This window comes from Protopterus annectens, chromosome 14.part0 (genome assembly GCF_019279795.1).
Source record: "Protopterus annectens isolate FY-2018-M chromosome 14.part0, PAN1.0, whole genome shotgun sequence".
NCBI lineage: Eukaryota > Metazoa > Chordata > Ceratodontiformes > Protopteridae > Protopterus > Protopterus annectens.
The window spans coordinates 544,244,326-544,270,523 of record NC_056748.1 but is presented as its reverse complement, the minus strand read 5'-3'; the positions used below and the strand labels follow the sequence as shown (position 1 = coordinate 544,270,523).

General features: G+C 38.6%; 1 protein-coding gene across 2 annotated transcripts in view; it reads right to left on the bottom strand.

The window, feature by feature from the left end:
* PTS (6-pyruvoyltetrahydropterin synthase) overlaps positions 1 to 26,198 on the bottom strand; it is a 364,058-nt gene that overhangs the window by 55,312 nt on the left and 282,548 nt on the right. For both annotated transcript variants that reach the window (XM_044056291.1, XM_044056292.1), the window contains one exon: positions 2,400 to 2,470. In XM_044056291.1, coding sequence (XP_043912226.1) covers positions 2,400 to 2,470 — 71 coding nt within the window. The remainder of the gene's footprint in view (positions 1 to 2,399; positions 2,471 to 26,198) is intronic.

The window sequence follows — 26,198 nt, the reverse complement described above, 5'->3', positions numbered from 1 at the left end:
ACCCTAACCCTAAGGTCTGTAACTATCACACACTCAGGTTACCCACTCCCTAAGCTTATGGTCCGTAACTATAGCACACTCACCTTACCCGCTCCCTAACCCTAAGGTCCGTAACTATAGCACACTCACCTTACCCGCTCCCTAACCCTAAGGTCCCTATTGCACACTCACCTTACCCACTCCCAAACCCTAAGGTCCCTAACTATCATGCACTCACCTTACCCGTTCCCTAACCCTAAGGCCCTAACTATCACACACTCACCTTACCCGCTCCCTAACCCTAAGGTCCCTAACTATCCCATTCCCACACTCACCTTAACCCAGTCCGTTCACACACTTACCTTAACCCAGTCCGTAACCTTCACACCACAGTGGAGAAAATAGCGAAGCGGCAGAAACATCCCACTGAATTCTTTCCTAGGAATGAATTCAATTTCTGCAGCTTTGCTATTTTCAGCGTTCACTGTTTTGGGTTCGATATTATAACATTCAACATTTTACTACTTTGATGTTATGATATAAACCCGGATCTTAGGCTTTGAGCTAGGTAGTGAGTGTGTGTGTTAACTTTTGCCCCTTAGCCAGAGCCAGCGCATGCTGTATACACCTCTGTCTGCCAACACCATCTGCAGATGATGATTCTCCCTTAGACTTATCTGTACCTGCTGCAGCTGGCTCTGCCTGTCTTTCTTGAAGCTGTGGTCCAGCCCATTGCTGTCCTTACTGAAGCTGTTTCCGGTGTATTAAATTATGCAACATGGTGTAGACTGTACGTTTTTCAACAGAGGTGCCTGGGCTTAGTGCAGTGCACCTCCTTATGTGCCTAGACAATGGAAACTTTATTTCAGCAATCCAAACACATGCTCTGTGATATTCCTAGTTTGAGCATGGGCCTCATTGTATCCTTGTTCAGTGGGGTTGTGCAGGATTCTCATGGGGGTTGGGAGGGTGGCCTAATGGTTAAGGTGTTTGCCTTACAAACACAAGGTGCAGGGTTTGAGTCTCACAAGGGATAATTGGCTAAGCTTAAAATGGCTCGCAAGGGCAGTTAGCTTAGTACTAATCTATGAACCTATGAACCTATCATGAACCAAGACTACAGTGTATAACCTTCATCCCGCACAAGATGATCTTGAGGAGTGTCACCCCTAGCAAACCTAGTATACAGCTCACAAGAATGCCATATGTCTGAGTAAAGGAAACTGACTGGTTACCTACACAGAGAGTGAAGATGTTCCCTTGGGCATTACAGACAACCTGACAGTTTATTGAGTTGAAACATTTTCTATTGATGTGCCACCTTCCCTGTACCCCAAGTGGGACTTTTATTTCTATGTGTGCAATTTATGGGCCCCCAAAAGTTCAGGGAAGTATGCTACTTCATACAATTCCTGTGTGGGTCTTACTCTCTGCTGTGTGGTTCATGAGAAACAGACATGCTCCTTTTGATGTAGTAGCATTGCATTTAAAAACTGATGCAATATTATACAGGGTGATGCCTGTGACACCCATAATACATCCCCTGTGGGTCTCTGGAAAGTAACAGTTGCTAGTATACATAATACTAAACATACATTTGTTTCCACTGGGATGGGTTCTCCCCAGTTTCCCTATGGTCTGAGGTGGGGGTGGCAGAGTTTGCATATTTCCTCCAGTGTTTCCATGTCCACTCTGTATCTCTCAACAATTTTGCTTTCATACAGTTGATGATAAGTCAAACGGGGTCTAAACACCCTTCTTCCTGCCTGAAATCTGGCAGCAGCAGGACCCTGATTTAAATTCTTTTGCACATACAACACATTAATGGCAGCAGCAACCCCTAACATGTTTTTTTTCTAAGTGTAATCACACCTGTTTTATCTGTGTTTGGCAGCTCTGTACACCATGTATAGCTGCTTAAAGAATTCCAAAAAGCACTCTGTCATGTTGCTTTTAATGAATCTGGCACAAAGTCTTTTACTGACTCCAGACTAGGTTTATGAATTCAAAACCACATTACACCAGATTGCTCTTTACTGTGCATATAATCAATTCTTTAGGTGCACACTCAGAAAATGCCATACTTTTTGTGCAAAACATTTCATATTTGATTGATTTGATAATCTGGAACACAGCAACTAAAATGAAATTCATATTTTGCATTGCTCCACACACATAGCAGTTTGAGCTTGCACCTGAGTGCAGGGCAGCACTATCATTATAGATTACTTGAAATATTTAGATATTAGCCAATTTATTATAGCAATTAAAGTGTAACATGACCCATGAGTTAATCAAGAGTTTAAATTAATTATTTCATGACATAAAGAAGATTGATTTATTTCACTCTCCAAAATGTGTAAAATGTCAAAAATATATGCAATAACAACTATTAGAATCTAGGAGTTATGACTTCTTACCTCACTACGTCTGCAAAGTACGGAACATCTTTATCAAGGTTTTTGTGGTCAAGTGTCTCCATAATGGTTTGCTTAAAAAGAAAAAGAAATTGTTAATTAGGAAACAGTCAGCCAAGATCATACTACACCACAAAGATGGCAAATGGACAGAAAAGAGTTTTTTTGTTGTTTTCAGCTCCTTATCCCCCACAATATATTTGTCAATTCAAAAAACTTTATGTACAAATTTATGACATCTGCACATCAACAAAACTTAATGGCCTAATGTATGACATATACTTTCTGCTACTTTTAAATTAATCTAAGTTATTTATTCACATGTAAATAACATGACTATTTATAACAAATAGTGGATAACTGTGCAATAAACTGGCAATTTTCATTTAGCAAAAATGACCCTTCTTTAATAATTATTCTTAGAAACAGCACTTAATTTTTCTTTTTCTCTGATAATTCTTCATAGACAATACATTGTTAGATATAAGGATTTAAGCAATGATTTTCTTTTCAAGTCCCACATCACCCTGGATGCAGTAACATGATTTATTCAACAATATGTAGCATAATTACATACAGTCAGTGGTTTTTCTAAATGGCTTCACAAGGAAAATTTTGTATGTGTTTATTGCAATGAAGTTTGGGAGTGTGGCCTAATGTTTAAGGTGTTTGCCTTACAAACACAAGGTACAAGGTTTGAATCTCACAATGGATAACTGGCTAGGCTTAAAATGGCTCGCAAGGGCAGTTAGCCTAGTACTAACCTATGAATGCCATCAAAAATATTTACTATTTAATGCTAAACTTCCAAAAAAAGTGAACATAACAACCAAATCAAACATTTACATATTTTACAATGTACCCAATCAACACAACTCCACAGGAATTTCTTCCTTTTGATGTCTTTTTTATATAATATTGCCCTTTTATTTTCCTATGCAAACAGTATTTTCATGGCTATATTGTTCTCATAACTTTAGCCATTATGAAGAATACAAATCATACCTCTTTTTGCTACAATCAAAACATGATTTGAGCACAAAATACAGTTTAGCCTTGGAATAAATAAACATTTTTACCAGAGAAATCTATTCATTTTTCCCAGCAAAATGTTTTTTATATATGTAATTAAACATCAACAGATTAAAAACACAACTATTTACAAAATGTATCAAAATTGCATCAATAAAATCCTCAATCAAATTCCACAAAAGACATATAATTGTACTATATTCAGAAAATATGCTAACTAGCCTTACTGTATTTTTCTAATAAGATAATTAGCTTTGTGAAATATTTATAACTCAAGGTTGCATTATTAGAGTTTATTTTAATTAAATTTATTTTCTTCTGACATACATCAGAGATTAAAGAAATAAAGTCATTAAAAGAGTTGTTTCTACTACTCTTTCAATGTTAGTAATTATCTTCTGTAAAACAGCCAATATGTTACATAACAATGCATTCTGAGATCCTGGTCTATATGTAGTAGTTGTAAAATTAAACATTTTGAAAGATGACTGTTATCAGACAACAGTGTCTTCAAAAACTCATTCACATTTGTCCCATATGCTTTCCGGTTACCACTACTAAAAATATTTATGATCCCAATTTACTTTAACTGATTTTTTGTTTAATCTCCAGCAAATTGGATCCAAAGTGTTAAATATCTTACTTAACCTTTGAGTAAGTTATATTCTCTGAATAAATTTCCATGACAATATTTTCTAAAAACAGTGATGGTTGAGATCCCAAATAATCTCTCAAAATTATTATTTTTTTTTATCTTCATTCAGTCAACTAAAAGACATATTTTCATATACTTTAAATAACCTTTATGAAGTTTGGTATTAAGAGACAGAAAAAAAGCCATATAAAGCATAGATTACACTCCATTTCAGTCTGTCTACCTTATACAATTTGTGCAAGATACTTTAGTAAGTGGAAGAATATTTCTCTATAATCTGTGGATATTTTCCTGAATTTTAACCCATAAAACTCTTGTAATATTTTGAATTATGATCTAGTCATTTAGATTATGTTAGGTTATGTTGACTTATAGCTACAACATCAGAAAAACAAATAATCTTATGCTCCTTTAAAAAAATCAAGCAGTATAAAGAATCTCCTCACTTTATTTTAATTGCATTGTTTAAATTTGTATCATCTGAAACCAATGGAGTAAATGTAATAGAAAAAAAAAACAAATATTTGATTTTTGCATGTCTTTGTTTATATCTGTGTATGTGTGTGTGTGTGTGTGTGTGTGTGTGTGTGTGTGTGTGTATTTTTTTAGTAGGAATTAATGAATGACTACATATAAAACATTTTATAAATCAAGTTAAACTACTGTTATTAATATTACGTATATCTGATGGGAGATTCCATCCTGTATTACAGTAAAGATTTACGAGTAGGCTATCATTTTTAAAATGGGTGCTACAGAGCAGGACTCCAAATCTGGGAACCCTATGCTTTCTTCCTCCCAAGCTCAGATATCATTCTTTAAAGCAATTCTGAATTTATTTGAATGTCATTGAAAATGCAAAATTAATTTTTATTTTTCCTAAATTAATTTATCAGCATTATTGAAAGGGCTTGAGTCACAGAAAACATTAGCAAGTAGAATCATCTTAATCAACTACACTCTACCATCAAAGGAAAAATAAAATCTATTCAAGCTTTGAGTTAAAGTTTGATAATATTTTATTAATTTATCAAAACTAAGATGTAGGGTAACCTTTAATCAATTAGGTAATAATATACCCAAATATCCAATGCCATAAATTGTCCATTCAGTATTAAATTGCTTGTTTATTTTTCCAAAAAAAATAAGATAAATCAAAATTTACTTCTGTCTTTTTCTTTTTTGAACTAAATGTTACTTTACAAATTTTGAGAAGGCTTCCAGGACATTATTCCATTTTTAATATCCTCTTTGTTTAATATATTATCCACAAATAATGTGATAAATGAAATGAAAGTGAGAGCTCAAAACATTTTATTTTGTTATTAGCTCTCATAAAGTTAGTAAATGATTCACTGACAATGTTGAAAAGCAATATTAACAGAGGACAACCTTCTTTACCACCTGGGTTAGTACTTTTACCCTGTGATAAGAAGCTCGCTATTTTAGTATAAAAGTTGTAATTTTTATAAAGTTGGATAGAAGTTCAATAAACTTATCTAAGACATACATTTGTAAAATATTAAGTATAGCTAGTTTGAAGAACCAAATGCTTTTTCCAAATCAAAACTAACAACTGACATTTTTTAAATTATGACTGTTTGCATGTTCTGTTAATTAATAATTCTTTTAATACTGTCATATGTTTGCCTTTTGGAGAGTGGTGATTATGCTTCAATATTTGGAAAAAGAAAAAACAGTTAAACGTCAGAGTGGCATGCAACTTGACCTTAACAACTGTTAAGCACACCCTACTAAAGTTGTTAAGTTCAGGTCTAGTGCTTAGCAGTATAATCTACCTGTACTGATCAATGACAGCAGCAGAACACAAAATGTTGTTTCTGCCTGCTGCCTGTACCAGTAACATACCCCCAACTTCTTGTAATACACTTAAATAGTGGCTAGAATAACAGGATGTGTTAGCAAACAAGCATTTTCTGAAATATACAAAGCCTGAAACTCATATGTATGTCATAATTTAGTGACTTCCATCATCCATGGTTTGTCTGAAAACCACATATGTTATGTGGAATGGAACCAAAATATGAAGTAGTAATCTGGATGTTTTGCAAAAATCTGGAGTACTGAGAGACAAGAAGGTGAGTGTAAATGTTACAGTGTATGTTACACTGCTTTTTCAACACTGTATACTCAGCATTTTACAGCTTTGAAAGCCAGCCCAATACTTGGTGTTTTCCCCCTGTAACTAGTAGTACATGGAGCACATCAAGCTAATTGCACTACAAAGAATTATGACTCTGTCACTGATCATAACCTTTAATTATGTGCTCTCAACATGGATGCCAAGATTAACCTCTCAAGCTCACTCTCAAGGTGAATTTGTTGGCATCCATGTCTCAAACATATAATAAGCAGGTTATGATCAGTGACCTGATCATAATCCTTTATATAATTAATCTGTAATAATTAAATTGGTCTATACAAATTACTTAGCTCAGAATCTTTATCCATTTTCAAAGTCATGCCTCTTCATCAAACACTGATAAACATATTCCAACCATTCCACTTAAACCCATACAAATCATTCCTGATGAAGCTACATAGTAAAACTGCAAACTGAATGCCACTATTTATATGCTGCTGAATAAATTATGTTTCTGCATCCAGAAGGCCTTGATTTTTTTAAGTTGAATTTTTGAAAAGTCAGGAAATACATAATAATAATAAATGTTTTTGTAATACACACACACACACACACACACACACACACATATATATATATATATATATATATATATATATATATAAAACATTCAGAATATTGAACATTCCCTTTGTTGAGTTTTACCAACTTTTGCAGCTTTCCTGGCATCTGTGGGTACATACTGCAGTACAATGGGAAAGGGATAGGCCCTTTTTCTGTTGTGCAATCTTGCAGTTCATATATGCAATTGCAGGGGGTGTGAAGGTGCATAAAACTGATTTTTAAAGGTTTTTTTTGTTGTCGTTTAAATTTTTTGAGTGCCCATCTCTTGAGATCAATTCTTTTAGGTTTGGATTTTTCAATTTTGAAACACACACACACACACACACACACACACACCTGTCCATATAGCAAACATTTTAAATATCATACAGCAAGGTATTCAGCACAACTGCTCGAATACCAACCGATCGAAAACACAAAAATGAGTGAAGTACATGTTTTTGCAGGAGGGTAAGCCTGCTTACTCCTCCAACACACCCTGCTGATAACATATACTAACTTTGAGATCAAACTACAGTAAGGAAAAGGCAGATTCCCATACTGCTGTCATACTGCAATCACTCACAGAAAAAAGCCTGTAATATGCGATCAGTTGATTTTTAATCAGCTGTACAAGCTTCTTTTTCTTCTTGACAAAAGGAACTGTTAAATATATGTGTGACAGATAAGTTCTGTAACTCAATTCAGCATCTGTAACTGATATCATGGCTTTTGAAAAGAATGCATTTAGTAACTTCACTGTGGCACAGAGTTATTTTTGTGATCTTCTTGAAGTTCAACTTCAGAATGATCTAGCTCTGTTCGTGGCCAAAGTATTTGTCTCCTGATGAATCTGGATGCAGATGAAGAAGCAACAGTTAGAACTGAATATTGAATATTGAATAAGTGATTGGATCAAGACTGGGAAAGGAGTGGGGCAGAGCTGTATACTGTCATTCTAGATCTCCCATCAAGATTTTACTGGCTCGACTACGCTTCTCTGATGAAGTATCAGACTGACTTTGTTGGTGATCAATTTTCAAACCCAGCACTCTCAGGACCCTACAGTACTGCTTTGCTGACCATTATGTATTTTCTAATTCTCTCTCTCTCTCTTTAAGAGTTTCAGCATATTTAGGGTGGTCTTGGTTTTCATCCTTTTTGTTTTGCTTTCCTACCTCTATTATTTGCTGGCAGTGCTATTAGCTTTTCCTGGACTTTGGCTTGAAACCTCCCCTTCACTTCTCAGTTTTCCTTCTAAAACTCTGTTCCTTGGTGGAAGACATTTTTCTTTAGAAGAAAATTTTCTTAAAAGAGCTCCCTTTCCATTTCCTGCTTTGACATCATCTCTTCTAACTCAACCTCCCAATTATACTATATCTGTGCAGTTACCTTCTTTTAAAATTCAGTCAATTCTACTATTGTGGAAAAAAAAAACACTTTTTTCTCCTTCAATTTTGATTAATAAATTACTGGGTACATTAACAAAGCAAAATATCCAAGATCATGGAAGCACTGATTAAACGATAGCATTACAGAAAAGAACTGCATCAGACTTATGGAGTAATCTGCTGTAAAGATTGAAGTATCTTTGGACCAGGGCACCCCTCAGTGCTTTCTACGCTTCGGTATTATCCATTCTCTTGCCGTGACTAAGTACATCATTATTACATCTCAGAGCTTTATCATAACTTGCGTTGTTCCTGCCCACTCTATGGAACCTCTCAACTAAGGCATCTAAATATGCAGGTAGGTGTATAGTATCATATATACACCTCCACTAACAGCCTCAACTCACTGTCTGCAGCACTCTTGGGAAACCCCTTATTAAGTGCATTTCATCTCCTTGAACGGTTTTCTAAATTGTCCATCTTCTCACAATTATGGAGATCTGCAACAGTCTTGTCTAAATATTTTCTTATTGCATTTTATCTCCTAATTATTTAACTTTCAAAAGACATTCTTTTAGTTTAGCTTCCAAATTTTGGAGCTTCTCCTGTTTAAGATGCTCAGCACCATGTCCAGCCTCCACTTTCTCTAAAACAATCGACATCCTTTCAAACAAAACTGCCAGCCATTCATCTGGAGCCACTAATTTAAATGTTTCAAGCAACTAATTCTATGCCACAGAACCTGGGGCACTCATCTCTAGTATTTTATGCTGAAACTCTGTTCAGACGAGGGCTGAGTATCACTAGACAGCCACATACTTCATGAGGTACCCATGCACCCCGGTCCAGTAGTATTAGCAACTGCTGTTTCATGTCTTTTTTTTCTGGCTCACAGTGTCACTTGCACTCCCACACTAGTCAGTTGCTGTTACTGAGTGCTCAACAGACTTTTCAACCCAAAACCTGAGGTCAGAGTCATCACCTGGTTTTGTGTATCACTCCATTTACTTCTGCAGTAATCACCTGATTTTACATATCACTCCAGTTACTGTTGCTGAAGGTCACAAGACCTTATTTAATCCGTAGGCTGATAACGTGCTACTTTTCTTTTGCTTCTCTTGTTAACATAGGGTTTGAGACTGGTTGCTAATGAATACATTTATAAGAAATATCCATGGAAATAGTCAGTCTCAGCAAAAATGAAAACAGTGAACAAGTACTGTGATCTTTCTGATCACTAAAACCTATGAAAGAATGTTACCAGTTCAACAGTGTGGCAGAACATACTTGCTGCAGTCACAGATAACAGCAAAACAATCCCAAGGAAGTAAAACATGAGGTGTGTCTGCTGAGTGTTGGGAAGCTGAGGTGGACATAAAATGATTCCCTTGGTTGAAAGTGGAAACAAACTGTAAACAGAGTAGTTTGACTTGTAAGTAATGCTGTGGTCCTATAGTTTCAGAGTCATACATATAATGTGGGACGGGAAGAAGAAGAAACATAAAGGAAGAGAATGACTAAGCTGGACTAAGGAAGAATTCTGGGTGAAAATGTGTACACTAAAAGTGAACACACAATGTGGGTTTTGTATTTTCTCTCTATACCCATAAGGGTTTGCTCAAGGTATCCTGATTTCCTCCCACCTGCCAAAATATGAAGCAAAATGACTACTCATGCAGCATGGAATCTTTATTGTTGCCCTTCTGGTCTGTGATATAGCCAAAAAGAACCACGTGCATTAGTCCACTTACCCAGTTTAACAAATAATTAAATAAAAAAAAAAATCTCTCAGAAATAATTATAACAGGGGAAGTGTGACAGCTGTGTTGTTTCTAATAATAATATATTATTATTATTATCATTATTATTATTATTATAACTATTATTATTATTATCATTGTTATTAAGCATTTTGAGAAAGTTCAAAGTGTTATGCGATTTGTGGAAACATGCTGACTGTGACACAGTATGAGAATTAACTGGGGAATGGACATGTACGACTCAGAGCAGGTGCAGAAGGTGAATGGAAGTATAAGAAGATGATGATGTATAATGACGTTTAAACAATTTCATGCTCTTTCTGACCCTGTAGCTCCCCCACAGTCACCAAGCTCATCCCCACTATCTCATCTGTCATATACTTCTTGCCATCCAAGTGCATTGTGCATGTGAGATGAGACCTGGGGATTTTGATGAGTCATAATATTGTACAAGGTTTTGTGTTACAGCATGGTCTGCCTGGTGTTTTCTGCAGCACCTGCCAAAGATGTTGATGTATTTACAGCATGTAATTTACAAAGATCAGTTATTTATAAATATCTCCAACTACCTATCTGTATGTATCTGTATCTATCTGGTGAGTAGAGGGGAACAATGACCTCTTTTTTCCTGGATGAGAAACCTTTTGTGATGAAGTGTGCCACATAGAAGGATTTCCTGACTACTGTGGTGATGTAATTATCAAAGGACAGACTACTGTCCACCTGTGTCCCAAGGTCTTTTATCACGCTTTCAGTGTTAAGTAGACTACCAGCTATGTGGTAGCTCATGGGTACAGGGTTTTTACCAAAGAGGATGACAATGCACTTTTTGGCATTGAGCTTAAGGCCATGGCTTTGACACCAGGCATCTGTCTCAGTGAGGCCCTTTTGTAGGATGTCCACATCATTAGGAGTTTCGATTATGGCTACTAGTTTGCAGTCATCTGTGAACTTCATTAGCCAAAGACCTTCTGTGTTAGCCTGTACTTCAGAAAACTAGATACCAACAGGAGAGGACCCAGGACTGAACCCTGTGGTACTCCACTTGTCACTGGTCTGAAGTCGGATTTGGAGTCTGCTACTTTCACAGTGTGGGTTCCGTCAGTGAGCCAGATGGCAACCCATCTTGTGACATAGGGATTTATACCTAGTTTAGTGAGTTTATCTATAATTCCAGAGTGAGAGATGGTGTCAAAAGCCTTGGCAAGATCTAGATAGGCTGTGTGAACCACCTTACCCTCATCTACGGCTTTGGTGACTGCTTCAAAGAAGTCTGTCGGGTTTAAGAGACATGATCTGCCTTTTACAAACCCGAACTGGGTGGGGTCCAGAGTTTGGAGATTACTAATGTCTTTGTTTATAAGTTACATGATGATAAGTTCTATGGTCTTGCAGACCAGGCTTGTTAGGCTAATGGGATGGTAGTTCCTGGGGTCCGTGGTGGCTCCCCCTTTGTGGAGTGGGATAACCATCACTGTGCACCATTCAGTGGGCACAAAGCCTGAGGTGAGGCTATGATTGAACATGGTGCTTAGAAGGGGTGCCAGTTCATTCTGTAGTTTGTGTAGAACACAGCCTGGGATTTTGGCAGGTCCCATGGATGCTGTGTTCTTAGCTTTGGAGAGTGTGGTGTTTACCTGTGCAGCCGTGATTACAGGAACTTTGCATTCTTCCAGTATAGAGATGGGCCATTTAGGGGGTGAGAGGGGGGTAAAGTTAGCACTGAACCTATATATCAGGATGTTGGCAATATCAGTTGGTTCTGTATATTTAGTGCCATTGTACTGTAAATCAGAGCAGATCGGAGTGCTCCCACTAAGATTCTTGACATAGCTATAGAATGCTTTGTGGTTGTCTTGAGAATCAGTGGAAATTTTGTTTTCATAACTAGCTTTGAAGGATTTTATGAGGGATCTCAACTTCTTCCTGAGGCAGACAAGGGAGTTCCTCCAATCATGGGATTTTACTCTTTTTTGCAACAGTTTCTTTCTACTGTTGTAGAGTTTGTTTATGGCAGGGGACCACCAGATTGGCTTCCTTTTTTTGGAGGATAGCATTTTGGTTCTGTTAGGGATAGCATGATCCATGCACTCGTGTAAATGCTTATAAAGTGCATTTGTGTAGGATTCAGCAGTCGTACCTTTGTTGTCCGTGTGCATGGGTGTCGTGAAGTTTGCCACTTCTGTCTTAAGAAATGTGATGTTGGCTTTGGAGAAATTTTTTTACAGTGGTCTTCCCTAATGGGGGGGGGGGGTGAGGGCAGGATGTGCATGTGGATGTCTAGGGTGATTAGTTTGTGGTCAGATCTGACCAACAAGGAATTGACCTCTGGTGTGGAACACCGGTCACCCATGTTGGTAATGACCCAGTCTAGGATATTGATGCCCCTGGTGCGGGTGTGGATATGTTGATCCACGGCATTGGAATTTATGAATTCCAGAAAATGTTAAGCAAAAGAGTTGATATATGAGTAGTTTTCCCAGTTAATGGTGGGGTAGTTGAAATCGCCCACTGTTAGGGTGTTGGGTTGTACCCTAATATTTTCCAGTGTATCAAGAAATGAGGTGTGGGAATCCTGGGGCTTGGTGGGGGATCTGTAGCAAGTTGCAATCTGGATTCTAGTCTTGCCCAGAGTTAGTTGCACTTGGATAATCTCAGATGCATTATGCTGCGCAACTAGCCTGGAGTTGTGGATATCCTTAATTAATATGGACATGCCTCTGCCTTTAGTGTTTCAGTCCAGGTCAGGTGGCCAAAAGGTATGGTATGAATTATAGCCTGGTAATGCAGGGGTGCTCTCTGGAGCCTTGAATCAAGTCTCTGTCGCTGCACAGATGTCGATGTTCTCCATTTTAAGGAGTGCCTCGAGTGAATGCATTTTGAGCTTTAGACTTCTAGCATTGAGTAGGATTACCCTCAGATTTTGCTTGCTTGTATCTGTTACGGTGGTGAATTTGTCATTTGAACCTTGCCTAAAAAAGGCACTATAGGGGTGGCAAGAGCCTTAGCTAGTATCCGGAATCCCAAGGGCGACAGGTGCAGGCCATCTCTGGCAAAGCATCATGGTCTGCCGATCATGTCATCCTAGGCAGACAGATACTGGATCCTCTAAGAATGACACCAGAAGCTTAGCCAATTGTTGAAGTCAATCATTTTGTCCTTGTACTGTGGTATCATTCTGGGTGATGGCAGGATGCTACTCAGGGCTAGGGTTATACCTGCCTGGGCTACAAGATCGGAAAGCTCCTCCATGTCTCTCTTCAAGTAGTCCAGGGAGGTACGTCTCAGGTCATTCACACCAACATGGACAATGACAGAGTCATATTTGTACTTACTGTGTAGTGACCTGAGTGTGTGCGTTACGCATTGGCGCAGTTTTTGCGCTTGTTACTACTCAGCCAAGTTCCTCGTAGTCCTGCAGAGTGGTGCTAGCAGCAGAGAGGCTAAAAGAGCGACTGCTAACCTGATAAAAGTGTTTTTTTTTCCTGCTACTACCTGGGCGACTGTCCGATTTATCTAAACTGCAAGTATTTCTGCTTCTTGAACTGTTTTAAACTGTTTAAAGTTGTTTTTGCACCTGCACTTTTAAAGTTTGTCCTGTTTGTTGCATTTACCTGTTGAGGCTACACACTCAAGTGTGCTAGCCTGTGTTACATATTTATTGCATTTTCCTGCTGTTTGTTGCAAAAAAAAAAAAAAAAGTATCCTTGTTTCCCATCTTTCCTGACCTAGAGGAGTCCAAATACAGGCTTTGCTGTATTCTGGAATTTTGGAAAGTTCCTGTGTTGCCCACTTCCTTTCTTGGATAAAGTGAGGCTTCTTTGTTCACCAGTGGCATTGGGGAGCTTAGAGCTGCCTATCTATCCCTGGAGGAGTGTTCCCAGCACAAGAATCTGGTAGTCTATTGGCCGTTTTGGGCCAATTTCTAGCTCTTTCAAGTCCCTCTGTATAAAACCCGCTTTGCCGTGGTTTTTGCACTTCTTACTACTCAGCCAAGCTCCTCGTGGTCCTGCAGAGTGGTGCTAGCAGCAGAGAGTCTAAAAGAGCAACTGCTAACCTGATAAAAGTGTTTTTTTTCCTGCTACTACCTGGGCGACTGTCCGATCTAGCTAAACTGCAAGTGTTTCTGCTTCTCGAACTGTTTTAAACTGTTTAAAGTTGTTTTTGCACCTGCACTTTTAAAGTTTGTCCTGTTTGTTGCATATACCTGTTGAGGCTACACACTCATGTGCACTAGCCTGTGTTACATATTTATTGCATTTTCCTGCTGTTTGCTGCAAAAAAGAAAAAAAAACAAAAAATGTATCCTTGTTTCCCGTCTTTCCTGACCTAGAGTAATCCAAATATAGGCTTTGCTGTATTCTGGACTTTTGGAAAATTCCTGTGTTGCCCATTTCCTTTCTTGGATAAAGGGAGGCTTCTTTGTTCACCAGTGGCAGTGGGGAGCTTAGAGCAGCCTATCTATCCCTGGAGGAGTGTTCCCAGCACAAGAATCTGGTAGTCTATTGGTCGTTTTTGGCCAATTTCTTGCTCTTTCAAGTCCCCCTGTATAAAACCCGCTTTGGCGCGTTTTTTGCGCTTGTTACTACCCAGCCAAGCTCCTCGTGGTCTTGCAGAGTGGTGCTAGCAGCGGAGAGGCTAAAAGAGCGACTGCTAACCTGATAAAAGTGTTTTTTTTCCTGCTACTACCTGGGCGACTGTCCGATCAAGATAAATTGCAAGAATTTCTGCTTGTTGATCTGTTTTAAACTGTTTAAAGTTGTTTTTGCACCTGCACTTTTAAAGTTTGTCCTGTTTGTTGCATTTACCTGTTGAGGCTACGCACTCAAGTGCGCTAGCCTGTGTTACATATTTATTGCATTTTCCTGCTGTTTGTTGCAAAAAAGAAAACAAACAAAAAAAAGTATCCTTGTTTCCCATCTTTCCTGACCTAGAGTAGTCCAAATACAGGCTTTGTTGTATTCTGGACTTTTGGAAAGTTCCTGTGTTGCCCATTTCCTTTCTTGGATACAGGGAGGCTTCTTTGTTCACCAGTGGCAGTGGGGGAGCTTAGAGCAGCCTATGTATCCCTGGAGGAGTATTCCCAGCACAAGAATCTGGTAGTCTATTGGTCATTTTGGGCCAATTTCTAGCTCTTTCAAGTCCCCTGTATAAAACCCGCTTTGGTGTGGCTTTGCAAGATTTTGCACATAACGCAGCATTGGACAGCTTTGCTTAATTGGGTTTAAACCATTCTCGGCTCCACAAAGTCTGCTTTCACTTTTCCCTTAGAACTGATCTAGTTCTCATAATAAAGACCCTATTCCTACTCTAAAGCCTGGCACTTGCTCACTAAAGCAATTATATAAGTCAGCACTAAAAAATTAAAAGCACTACACCCTCACAAACTCCCCTTGAGTACCTTGTTCCCCATTGGCCCTTTTTTTCAATTATAAAGAAATTCCCAATACTATTCTAGCATGTCCAAAGGTCAGTTGTCAATCTCCTCTCCAGTCCAGCTGGTGAATCTGGGAATCTTGAGGCAATGTTACAACTGCCTCATGTACACAGATGACCCTCTCCTCCTCCCAACAAATTCCAATACATGTGAGAGATGCAACCATATAGCCAAACTGGAGGCTAAGCTCTCTCAACTCAGTACTGGTGTAACCAGTCAGGAGGAGAAGGAAACCACACTCACTACAATTCCAGTCTCACACAGACCTACTACGACAGCAAACCAAACACATAAACACACAAAAACATACTCGGAGGCTTTAAATAAAAATCTGCCTAAGCAGCAGAGACCTCCAAAGCAGACACCCAAGCAACCGCTACCCCAAAACAAAACACGTGCAACACATAGCTCACAAAGCCAGTGTGCTGAACACTCACAGCCCTTAAGGCTAAACAACACTCCTGATACACTTCTAATAGGTGACTCTATCATCAGGCACACTGACGTCCCGCTCACCAGGCTGAACAAGGAGAAGGTTGGTGGCACAGCACGAAGCATCAAAGACTATCCATGTGCAACTAACAGTGGGTAAAACTGCCTTCCAGTTTATAGCCTGCTACAGACCACCCTCCCAAACCCAGGAACCCCACTCAGCCTTCCTGACAACACTGGAAAATATGAAGGTCTCTCCAAACACCATTATATTGGGCGACTTCAACTACCCAAACATAGACTGGGAGCATTACTCTAGCTCTAACACCCGAGCCCAAAGATTCCTAGAATTTATAAACTCAGATGCTATGGAACAACTTGTTACCACTCCCACAAGAGGGGAAAACATACCGGATCTGATCATCACCAACATGGGGGTTCTATGCGCCAGACAAGAAGTGTATCCCTCACTGGTAAGATCAGACCACAAACTAATCTCACTGGATATTCACATCCCAACCCCACCCCATGCCCAGAAAACCACAGTGAAAAACTTCTCTAAAGCAAATTTCACACTCCTCAAAACCGAGGTAGAATCCTTCAAAGCCCCCGGGCCTGTGGAAAATACGGCCCAGACCGAAGAATCCTTTATAAACGCATTCTATGAACACCTTCAGGAATGCATGGATCATGTAATCCCAAATAAAACCAAGACCCAATCCTCCAAAGGTAGGCGTCCTGTCTGGTGGACTCCAGCCATAAACAAACTATACAATAGAAGGAGGAAGGTATTACATGATAGAGCAAAATCCCAAAAAGGGAAGGCATCTCTGATCAGTATTAGCAAAAAACTATGGGCACTCATAAAATCGTCTAAGGCCAGCTTCTAGAGAAAAATTGCACAGAACACTAAGGATAATCACAAGGCTTTCTTTAGTTATGTTAGGATCCTGGGTGGGAATTCCCAGATATGCTCAGAATTAGTCCAAAATGACAAAAAATACACAGAACCCACAGACATTGCCAACATCCTAGCTGACAGGTTCAGTGCAAACTTCTCCCCCCCTCCCCACCAAAAGGGCAAATATCTATCCCAGCAGAGTGCTGCCCCCTGACATCTCAGATGCTCAGGTAAGAGCCGCCCTCTCCAAAGCAAAAAACACAGCATCAATGGGACCAGACGGTGCCCCGGGCTGCATCCTACATGAACTCCAAGAAGAGCTAAACCCAAACATAAAACTACTGTTCAATCTCAGCCTTACTACAGGATATGTACCCAAAGAGTGGCGTCCAGCAACAGTGGTCCCTCTCCACAAAGGTGGTGCCTCAACGGATCCTGAAAACTATTGCCCCATAAGCCTGACTAGCTTGGTCTGCAAAGCTATGGAAAGAATCATCATGGACCTCATAAATAAAGATATTGGGGACCTACAGACACTGGATCCTACCCAGTTCGGCTTTGTTAAGGGCAGATCCTGCCTCTTAAATCTGGTTGATTTCTTTGAAACAGTCACCAAGGCCATTGACAAGGGGAAGGTGGTCCACACAGCCTACCTGGACCTCGCGAAAGCCTTCGATACAATACCCCACTCGGGCATTATAGATAAGCTCACCAGCTTAAATATAAACCCCTATGTCACTAGATGGGTTGAAAACTGGCTCAAGGACAGTACCCACATGGTTAGAACTGCTGGAGCCATGTCAGACTCCAAACCAGTTACAAGTGGCATCCCATAAGGTTCAGTCCTGGGACCTCTCTTGTTCGGTATATATTTCTCGGAGGTACAGGCCAACATGGAAGGACTGCGGCTGACTAAGTTCGCAGATGACTGCAAACTAGGCGCCATAATCGATTCTCCAGCCGACACAAGCATCCTACAAAAGGGCCTCATAGAAACAGACAACTGGTGCCAGAGCCATGGCCTCAAGCTAAACACCAAAAAGTGTATAGTCATCCCCTTTGGCAAAAACAAAGTGCCCACAAATTACCACATAGGTGATAATCCATTAAGTACGGAAGAAGTAATTAGGGACCTGGGGACCCAAGTTGATAGCAATCTCTTATTTGAAAACCACGTGGCCAAAGTGGTTAGAAAAACATTTTATATAGCTCACCTAATCATGAAGGGATTCACATCTAGATCAGGGGAGGTCATCGTGCCTCTTTACTCATCCCTCATCAGGCCCATAATTGAGTAGAATGCCCCTTTTGGGATGTACCTTACCAGACACCTGCAGCAACTGGAAAGACCCCAAAATTACCTCACCAAGAGGATCAAAGGGCTCAAATAGATGCCATATGCTGCCCGGTTAAAGAAACTCCAGCTCTACTCAGTGGCATACCACCTGCTCAGAGGCGATCTGTGCCTAACGTATAAAGCCATGTCCAACCCGGAATTAATGGACATGCTGCACCTCAGAAAATCCAAATCCCATCGAGCTACACGCTCGAGTGACTTAAACCTCAGCACTGAAATAAATAGGACATGTTGGAGGGACAGATTCATAATCCAGAGGCTCCCTTCACTCTGGAATAAAATCCCAGTCCAGGTTAGGCAGAGTCCCTCATTGACTCTCTTCAAGAGGAATCTTGATGAGTGGATGGGAGATCATAGGTTTACCCCGGGTATCACTTCTGTGTCACTGTTAGACAGAGGCACAGTATACTAACCTCAAAAAAGGGCATAGCAAAATTAATTTAAAATGGGTGGCGAAAGCCAAACACACTCTGGCTAGGCTTATAATTGCCCTAGGGCAGATAGCCTAGTATGAACCTATGAACCTATGTGGCGGATCCTGGTGCCCGACAGACAGCTGACAGTAACTTCCTCCTTGTTTAGCCTGGTGAGTGGAACATCAGTGTGCCTGACTATAGGGTCACCTATGACTAAATTGTTGGGTATGTTGTTATGCAGTATGGGCTGTGGTTGAGTGGCACACTGAGTTTGTGGGCTATGTGTCATTTGAGTTGTGTTGGGAGGTGGAGGTTGCTTATGTTTCTGCTTTGGAGGTCTCTGTTGCTTGAGCAGATTTTTATTGAGAGCCTCTGTGAATGTAGGTGTGTGTTTTGTGTTTCTATGTGTGTGTTTTGGTGTTGTAGGTTTTGAGGGACTATTTGATGAGTGTGGTGTGGTTCAAGGGTTTACTGTCTCCTCTTGACTGTCTAATCCAGTCTTGGGTGAAAAGAGATTTGCTTCCAGTTTGGCTATATAAGTGCATCTCTCACAGGTGTAGTGTTGGGTGGTAGGAGGAGAGGGCTGTCTGCATACATGAGGCAATTGCTGCATTGCCCCAAAATGCCCAGAGTACCCTGCCATATGATAAAGCATTATGTTACTATGGAGAAAATATTATATAAGGAAAAGTAAGTTATGTACTTACTGGAATGCTAGATTTCTCTGCTCTCTGTCTGGACATTGGAACAATAGCACTGGTGCCTTGGCACCCTATAGGGATGGCAGTGAACTCAACTCAACTCAAGGTCCTCTGTACTCATAAACTTCTGATGGTGCTGCTGCCTTCTGCAGATGAAGATTACTCCAATGACACTGAGATAATGTAAAATACTATAACATAGTACTAACCACACTGATACAGAAATCCATAAAAAGACATTCAGTTAGAGGCCCTCCTACATGACAGTTTGGTGGGGAATGAGAGTGGGATGTTCTAGTGTCCAGGCAGAGACCACATAAATCTAATGTTCCAGTAAGTACTTAGCTGTCTGGACACTGAAATGATTGGACAGAGTCCCAAGCTAACTAGGGTGGCATACCCCAGTAAACCTCAGAGAATGGCTCCAAAGGATGCTCTAGTTCTAAAAACAGAATCAGGACTATTATGCTTAGCAAAGGTATTCAGAAAAGACAAAGTACAAGTTGCAGTGATCTCATCCAATGGAAGGTTTAGGAAAAAAAACTGTGGATGTAGCTTGAGCACAGACTGAGTGAGTCTTTGAGGGAGCAGGGACACTTTTTCATACTGATGTATAACAGAAGGAAATACAATCTGAAATCCATTTTGCAAATATAACTTTGGTTATCAATTGACCCAGTATGGAAGGAAAAAAATGATAGAAAGCTGTTTGTCTTTTCTATGATTCTTTGTGTGTCTATTAAAAATAAACAAAAAACAAATAAAAAAAACAGAGGTGTCTGTGAATATCAAGGCAATGAAGCAAATACTCCCCCTCATTGGAGTACTTAGGAAAGAATATTGGCAAATGGATACCTTGATTCAAACTAGACTGAGTAGATACTTTAGGTATAAAGATAAGTTTTGTTCTAACAGAAGCCTTGCCAGGATAAAATATAATGATGGGATACTTAGAAGACAGAGCATGAAGCTCAGAGACTCCTCCAGCAGAAGTAATCACAACTAACAAGGCAATCTTCAAGGATAAGAACCTGAGATCCTCTGAAGACACTGCCTCAAGAGGTGATCTAGTTAGAAATTTTAGAACAAAATGTATACCAAAGTTGGTGCTGGTCTGGATGATGGGGTTCTATAAAGAAAAGCTACTTTGGGAGATTTGCAAGAAGGACAAGATGCCAAAGACTGGTTTGGGAAGCCTTCATGAAAGCAAGAAATGTTGAAATAAATGTACCTTAACTTGAGAATAACTAGTTCCTTTTTCATGCATTTGAGAGAGAAAGGCTAAGGCCTGATCCAATGGTGCAGGCGTGGATGAAAATAACTTTTCTGAAGCCCAATCTGATAACTTTTTTTCTATTTACCTTTAGAGATGCTTCTAATCAAAGGTTTTGGGGAAACTGTAATAATCTTAATAACATCAGGAGAGAATTATTGTGAGTTCTGGTCATTACTGGAATTAGAGAACTCAAGCAGTTAGACACAAGGAGTGACTGTCCAAGTGAGTTACTAGATTGGAACTTTTTGGTAAGAGAATGGGTTTATCCTTCAGAGAAGCCATAGCTAGGGAACCCATGCTTGACAAGGTTAGAAGTGGGCTAAGAGAATGAGCTGAGACTTGCAATCCTTGGGTTTCTGTAGCAGTTCTGGAATGACAAGCAGGGAAAGGTAGGCATACAAGAAACCTGGGGGCCAATTGTGGGAGAGTGGATCCATGGGTGGCTGTACCTCTTGGGGACTATGTTGAAGTAATGGAGCATTTGGTGCTGAATGAAGAAGCAAAAAGGTTTCAGTGTAGTGTTCCCATCTCGGGAATAGTCTGCATGCTACCTTGATGTCTGGGGCCACTCGTGGGGGAGCAGCCTGCTGAGCTTATCTGCAATTATTTTGGAAGACCCAGGTATATACATTGCTATTAGAAAGCTTTGCGAGTTCAGACCCCATTGCTATACTCTCATTGCTTCTCTACTCAATGGGCAGAATCTGGATCACTCTCATTCTTTCAGATACCACACAATTACCATATTGTCTGATTGTATGGAGACTGCACCGAAAGGGAGCTTGTTTATGAAATGCTCAATGCTAGAAAGCAGATCTCATCTTTTAATGTGCAGGGTAGGCTCTTCTACACTCTACAAAACTTGACCCATCTTTCCCACACAAAGTCCCCTCCACCCAAGGGCAGAAACATCCGTGGTTACTTTCTAGTGGTATGGATTTGGAAAAAGGTGAATCTCATGCAATGCTGGTTGGATTCAACCAGCATGTTATGCTCTGTTTGACCATGTGAAACAGTCTGACCTGGTAATGCAATTGGTGGGACAAATGGACCCAGTGAACATGGACAGTACACTGCAGAATCTTCATATTGAGCCTGATACTGGGCACCATCCAAATTGATGCTAGCATGAAGCCTAACACCTTTAGAACATGGACTGCTGGTGGTTGATCTTGCTGCACTTGGGATGCCACTTCTAAGATCAATGATGGAATCCATCTTGAGGAAGAACTGTCTGAGGGTATGTAAATGACATCTGATAAAGACAAGATCCTGAGAGGGTTCTAGTTGATATCATTCCATGATACATATAGACATACATATAAATATTTCACGCACTTTCAATAATGTTCTTCTACTTGCCAATATACGAAACTTTATTGCCATAATAATTGTCCAGGTTGTTCTTAAAAATATCTAAGCTAGTGCTTGCTATAATGTAATTTGGCAGTCTATTCTATTCATCAGGTACTCTCTCAGAGATTCAATTGTAGTACACCTCTTATTCCTATATAATTTCCTATAGAGGTTGTGTCAATTCACTACTACTTTTTGATGACTGCAAATATTCCCAGAGGTAGCCGACTCTAAATGCCCTATACCTGAATAAGGTCTGCTCTTAGATATCTATAAAACAGACATTGTACAAGTTCATATATTTAAGTCTTTCACAATAACTTACATTTTCACATCCATGTATGCCTTTGGTATATTTCCACTGTACTCTTTCACTTTACTCACGCTTGTTTTCTTATAATTATCCATTTTGCTATTCCATACTCTAGTTTAGTTCTAATGTAAATAAGAACATTGATATAATCATTTCTGATTTCCTAGATGAATTATTCAACCCATATTTATATAGCTATCATTAGCCAATTGGTTGGTATGATTAGAAAAACTCAAAGCTAGATATATCTACATACTCATCTCCTTAAATGAATCTACAGTTTCAATCACTGTGCGCTCCATTAAATAGTCACCTTTTAATCCATGTCTCCCAAATCTCATATGCTTAGCTCATGATGTATTTATCAGCATATTATTCTCCTGTACCCAAATGGTCAAGTTAGTCAAGTTCTTTTGCAGATGTACCCTATCTGTAACACATATAATCTGTTTACTCATTCTCAAGTCATCTGCATAAAAATTGTAGAACACCTCAGATAAAGACAGATACTGAAGATAAAACCTAAAGTACTACAGACCTAGTGTAGAGTCCTATGTGATGCCCTGACTGCAACCCAGAATTTCCACCTGTCCAATTGCTGTATCATACTTGCCATGTCCTAGCTGTATGCCATGCAGTTAGCCAGTTTATCAAAATTACATTAATACCTATTTATTCTAATTTATTGACCAGTGTTTTGCATATTGCCCTCTCAAATACTGAAGTTAAGTCTACATAAATTATGTCATGGCACAATTTTTTCATTTAGAGCTCTTATTATACAGTTACAGAACATCATGTTGTAGGTGGTCATAGATCTAGTCTCAAAATATGCATGCTGATATATGGCTAAGTTCCAAACTTTCCATTTCTGGCAGTAATTTATCCACAATAACCTTCTCCATTATTTTTCACAACATGAAAGTAAATCTATGGGTCTGTATGACTCTGAGTTTGCCCACTCCCCTTTTCCTTACATATAAAGTGCATATCGGTGAACCTGAGGAATCTCCCCATGAATGCCAGATATAATGGCACTGTAAGTTCATGTTGAAGTGTTCTCAGGTCATTATTATTAATTTCCTCCTTGCTCTTTGGGTCTCATTTGCATAGTTTTTTTTCAACATATTCTAGTTTAATTTCAAGATCTGAAGTTACCTGGATGTTTAACTAAAACAATCTATCACCCAATTTGTGGAGCCACTGCATAATATTTTTGTAAATATATCTATAACCTGCTGTGTTTGAGAATAAACATTAGAATCTATAGACGGTTTATCAATTTGCATGTCTTTAATCCTACATCTTATGTATCTATAAAATAGTTTCCTAATATGTTCTTTGTCTTTATATAGACTTTCCTTCAAAATTTTCTTCATCTTATCTCACACTATGTTTAATTTATCTGTCTATCTAGTTTATTTCAGTTTTCAAAGTTATAGTTCAGCCTCTTTTACATTTCCTATATTTTTTGTCTCTTACCTTAATCAGGTATCTTGTTCTTATGGAAATATATTCTCCTTACCATGTATGCCTAGATCCTGATGTTAAACATTTTTTTTTTAATATTTTGCGTTCAAACAATATTTTCTTTCAAATCTTGCCACATCCCTTCTGCAGTTTTTCCACTGAAAGCATCACTTCAATTACTTTTACGTAGTGACTGTTTTGCTTCCATATAGTCTGTTACTAATATTCTGTGCATTGTTTTTTACAATCTGAGGCAGTTGTTCTGAACAAACTTTGCAAATAATTTCCTTAATAATGTTAAATCAATATCATTTTTGTCTGTTTCCAGTAAATTTAAGTCCCTAGCCCATAGGATTTTTCCCTCCTGAGTTTCATGCAAGAAATGTATGAATTCCTCTAGGTCATCAGCACTTTATTTGTAGTCTATACACCCAAACAATAATTACATGTTCATGGGTTATATTTTTATTCACAGTTATACAATATACACTACTGGTGTTATCCTTACACACATACAGGTCTTATAGCAATATTTAATCCCTATCATAAAAACTCCACCTGATTTTTTTGTTAGACTGTTTTGTTACAGTAAAAATGTTTATACTCTGATAACTGGATTCCAGCCATTGTTCTTTAACTATGTTTCACAAATAATAAAAAAAAAAATCAGTCGAGGAAATTACACAAATTTTCCAATAAGAAAAACACTTTATTAATATTGCTCCTAACATTAACAACCACAGAGATACATCAAATGCTGCTATCTATGAGCTATTACATTCTGACCTGGCAAAAATCCTATCTTGTGTTAGTTAAATATTGAAATAAATCTGCTACAAAAATCTTCTTTCCTTGTCTTGACAAGTGAATAACTTCCTGTTAAAACACAAGTGCCCAAAATTATGCTTGAATGCTCTACATATTTCCATTTTTTTAAATGGGCAAATTTTTTTTCTGGCAAATATTTACCTGTAAATCTTTTCATTTGTGTTATGCTTACTGTTTTTGTTAAGACCATATTAAATTATCACTTAAAGCAAACATTCCTCCCTACAGAACAAATCATATTAACATATTTCCAATTACATATATTATACATCACACATGCTCTTTTGTATAACTATCCTCAGTCCAGCATTATATAAATTGCTCAATTCCTGCCTTCCCTTAAACTTTACTCCTCCCCTGAATATTATGCATGTATTGTTGCCACAATTTCCATTTGTTTATATGTAATTTACTCCTCCCCTTTTGAAAGTTCCTACTTCAAGTTCTTTTATGTCTGTTACAATATGTAATACTTCAAATACAGTTGACTTAACATTTGATTTCCATTTTCTTGGAATTGCTTTCCGGGCAGCTACCAAAATTAAATGTAACAAAGCCTTAATATGTCTAGGAAATTCAAATCCTGTGGCCCAGCTTAAAAGCATCATTTTCCTTAGTTATACCCATTTGCTTACCCAATATTTCTTACAGAGTATTCTGCAGAGAATTTTTAAAATCTGTCAGCTAAATAATAGCATTTGCAATCCACCTGAGGAAAATTTATTTGAGGTCTGCATGGGGTATAAAATATCTATGCAAACACTTCTAAGCAAAGTTCCTAAACTTTCTAGACTTTGTTGCATATTTGGGAGCCATACATTTTCTAACCTCCTCTAACTGATTCTTATAGTTATTATGCAATCTTTTTTACACCCTGCTAATTATCCTGTTTAACAGCAGCTTATGTTCTAGATTCAACTGAAAACTCTACCAGTGCAGGTCTTTCACTTCTCTAGCCTCCAGTCTAAATGCCTTCTTGGCCTCATCCCGTTCTGTTCCCTGTCCCTTTCTAGTTATTTGCTCATAATACCTTGGTTATTCTGCTAGTTTTCTCCAGTACATTCCAGCTCCATCTTGTCTATTCTCTGTAGCCCTACTTGAAGTCATTCCTATCAGCAACATCTGCTTTTTCCATTCTTGTACTTTCTGAATATAATATTCTGTATGGTTATTACTTTCCTTAAGGATTTGCATCCAAAATTTAAATTTCTCCTTATTTCATGAATTTTCCCCTTGCTTCATCATCAACCTTTCCACTTTGAATTATAACTGGCTGCTTGTTATGTATATGAGACTTAATTGTGTAGCTCTGAAATATTACTTCAAATTAGGTAATCTTAAACCATGTTGTTCTATTCAAAGGATCAACTTTTCCCACTTAACTCTTTACCTCTTCCCCTACCAGATAAAATCTGTCAACTCTTTATTAGTTATTGTCCAGAACTTCTTCTCTGGTTGATAAAAATATGCCAGACCTGCATATAAGACTAAAGGAACTATAAACATTTTCACTGCCTGTATATCTTACTATCCATATCCAGAAACAAGAGTTTCCAGTTTCTCAGTGTTTGAATTATCTTTTTAGTCTCTTTTTACATATCCTTAGCTGCCATAGCATAAGCCTTTTTAATCCTAAATGCTTCATCTTATTATGTTCCCATAAATATGGGTATTGCTGAACCAGTTCATGTGTGGGGACATAATTTATGGCTATAACCCTTGTTTTATCTTCATTAATTTTATATCCAAAAAAGATTTGAAACTGTCTCA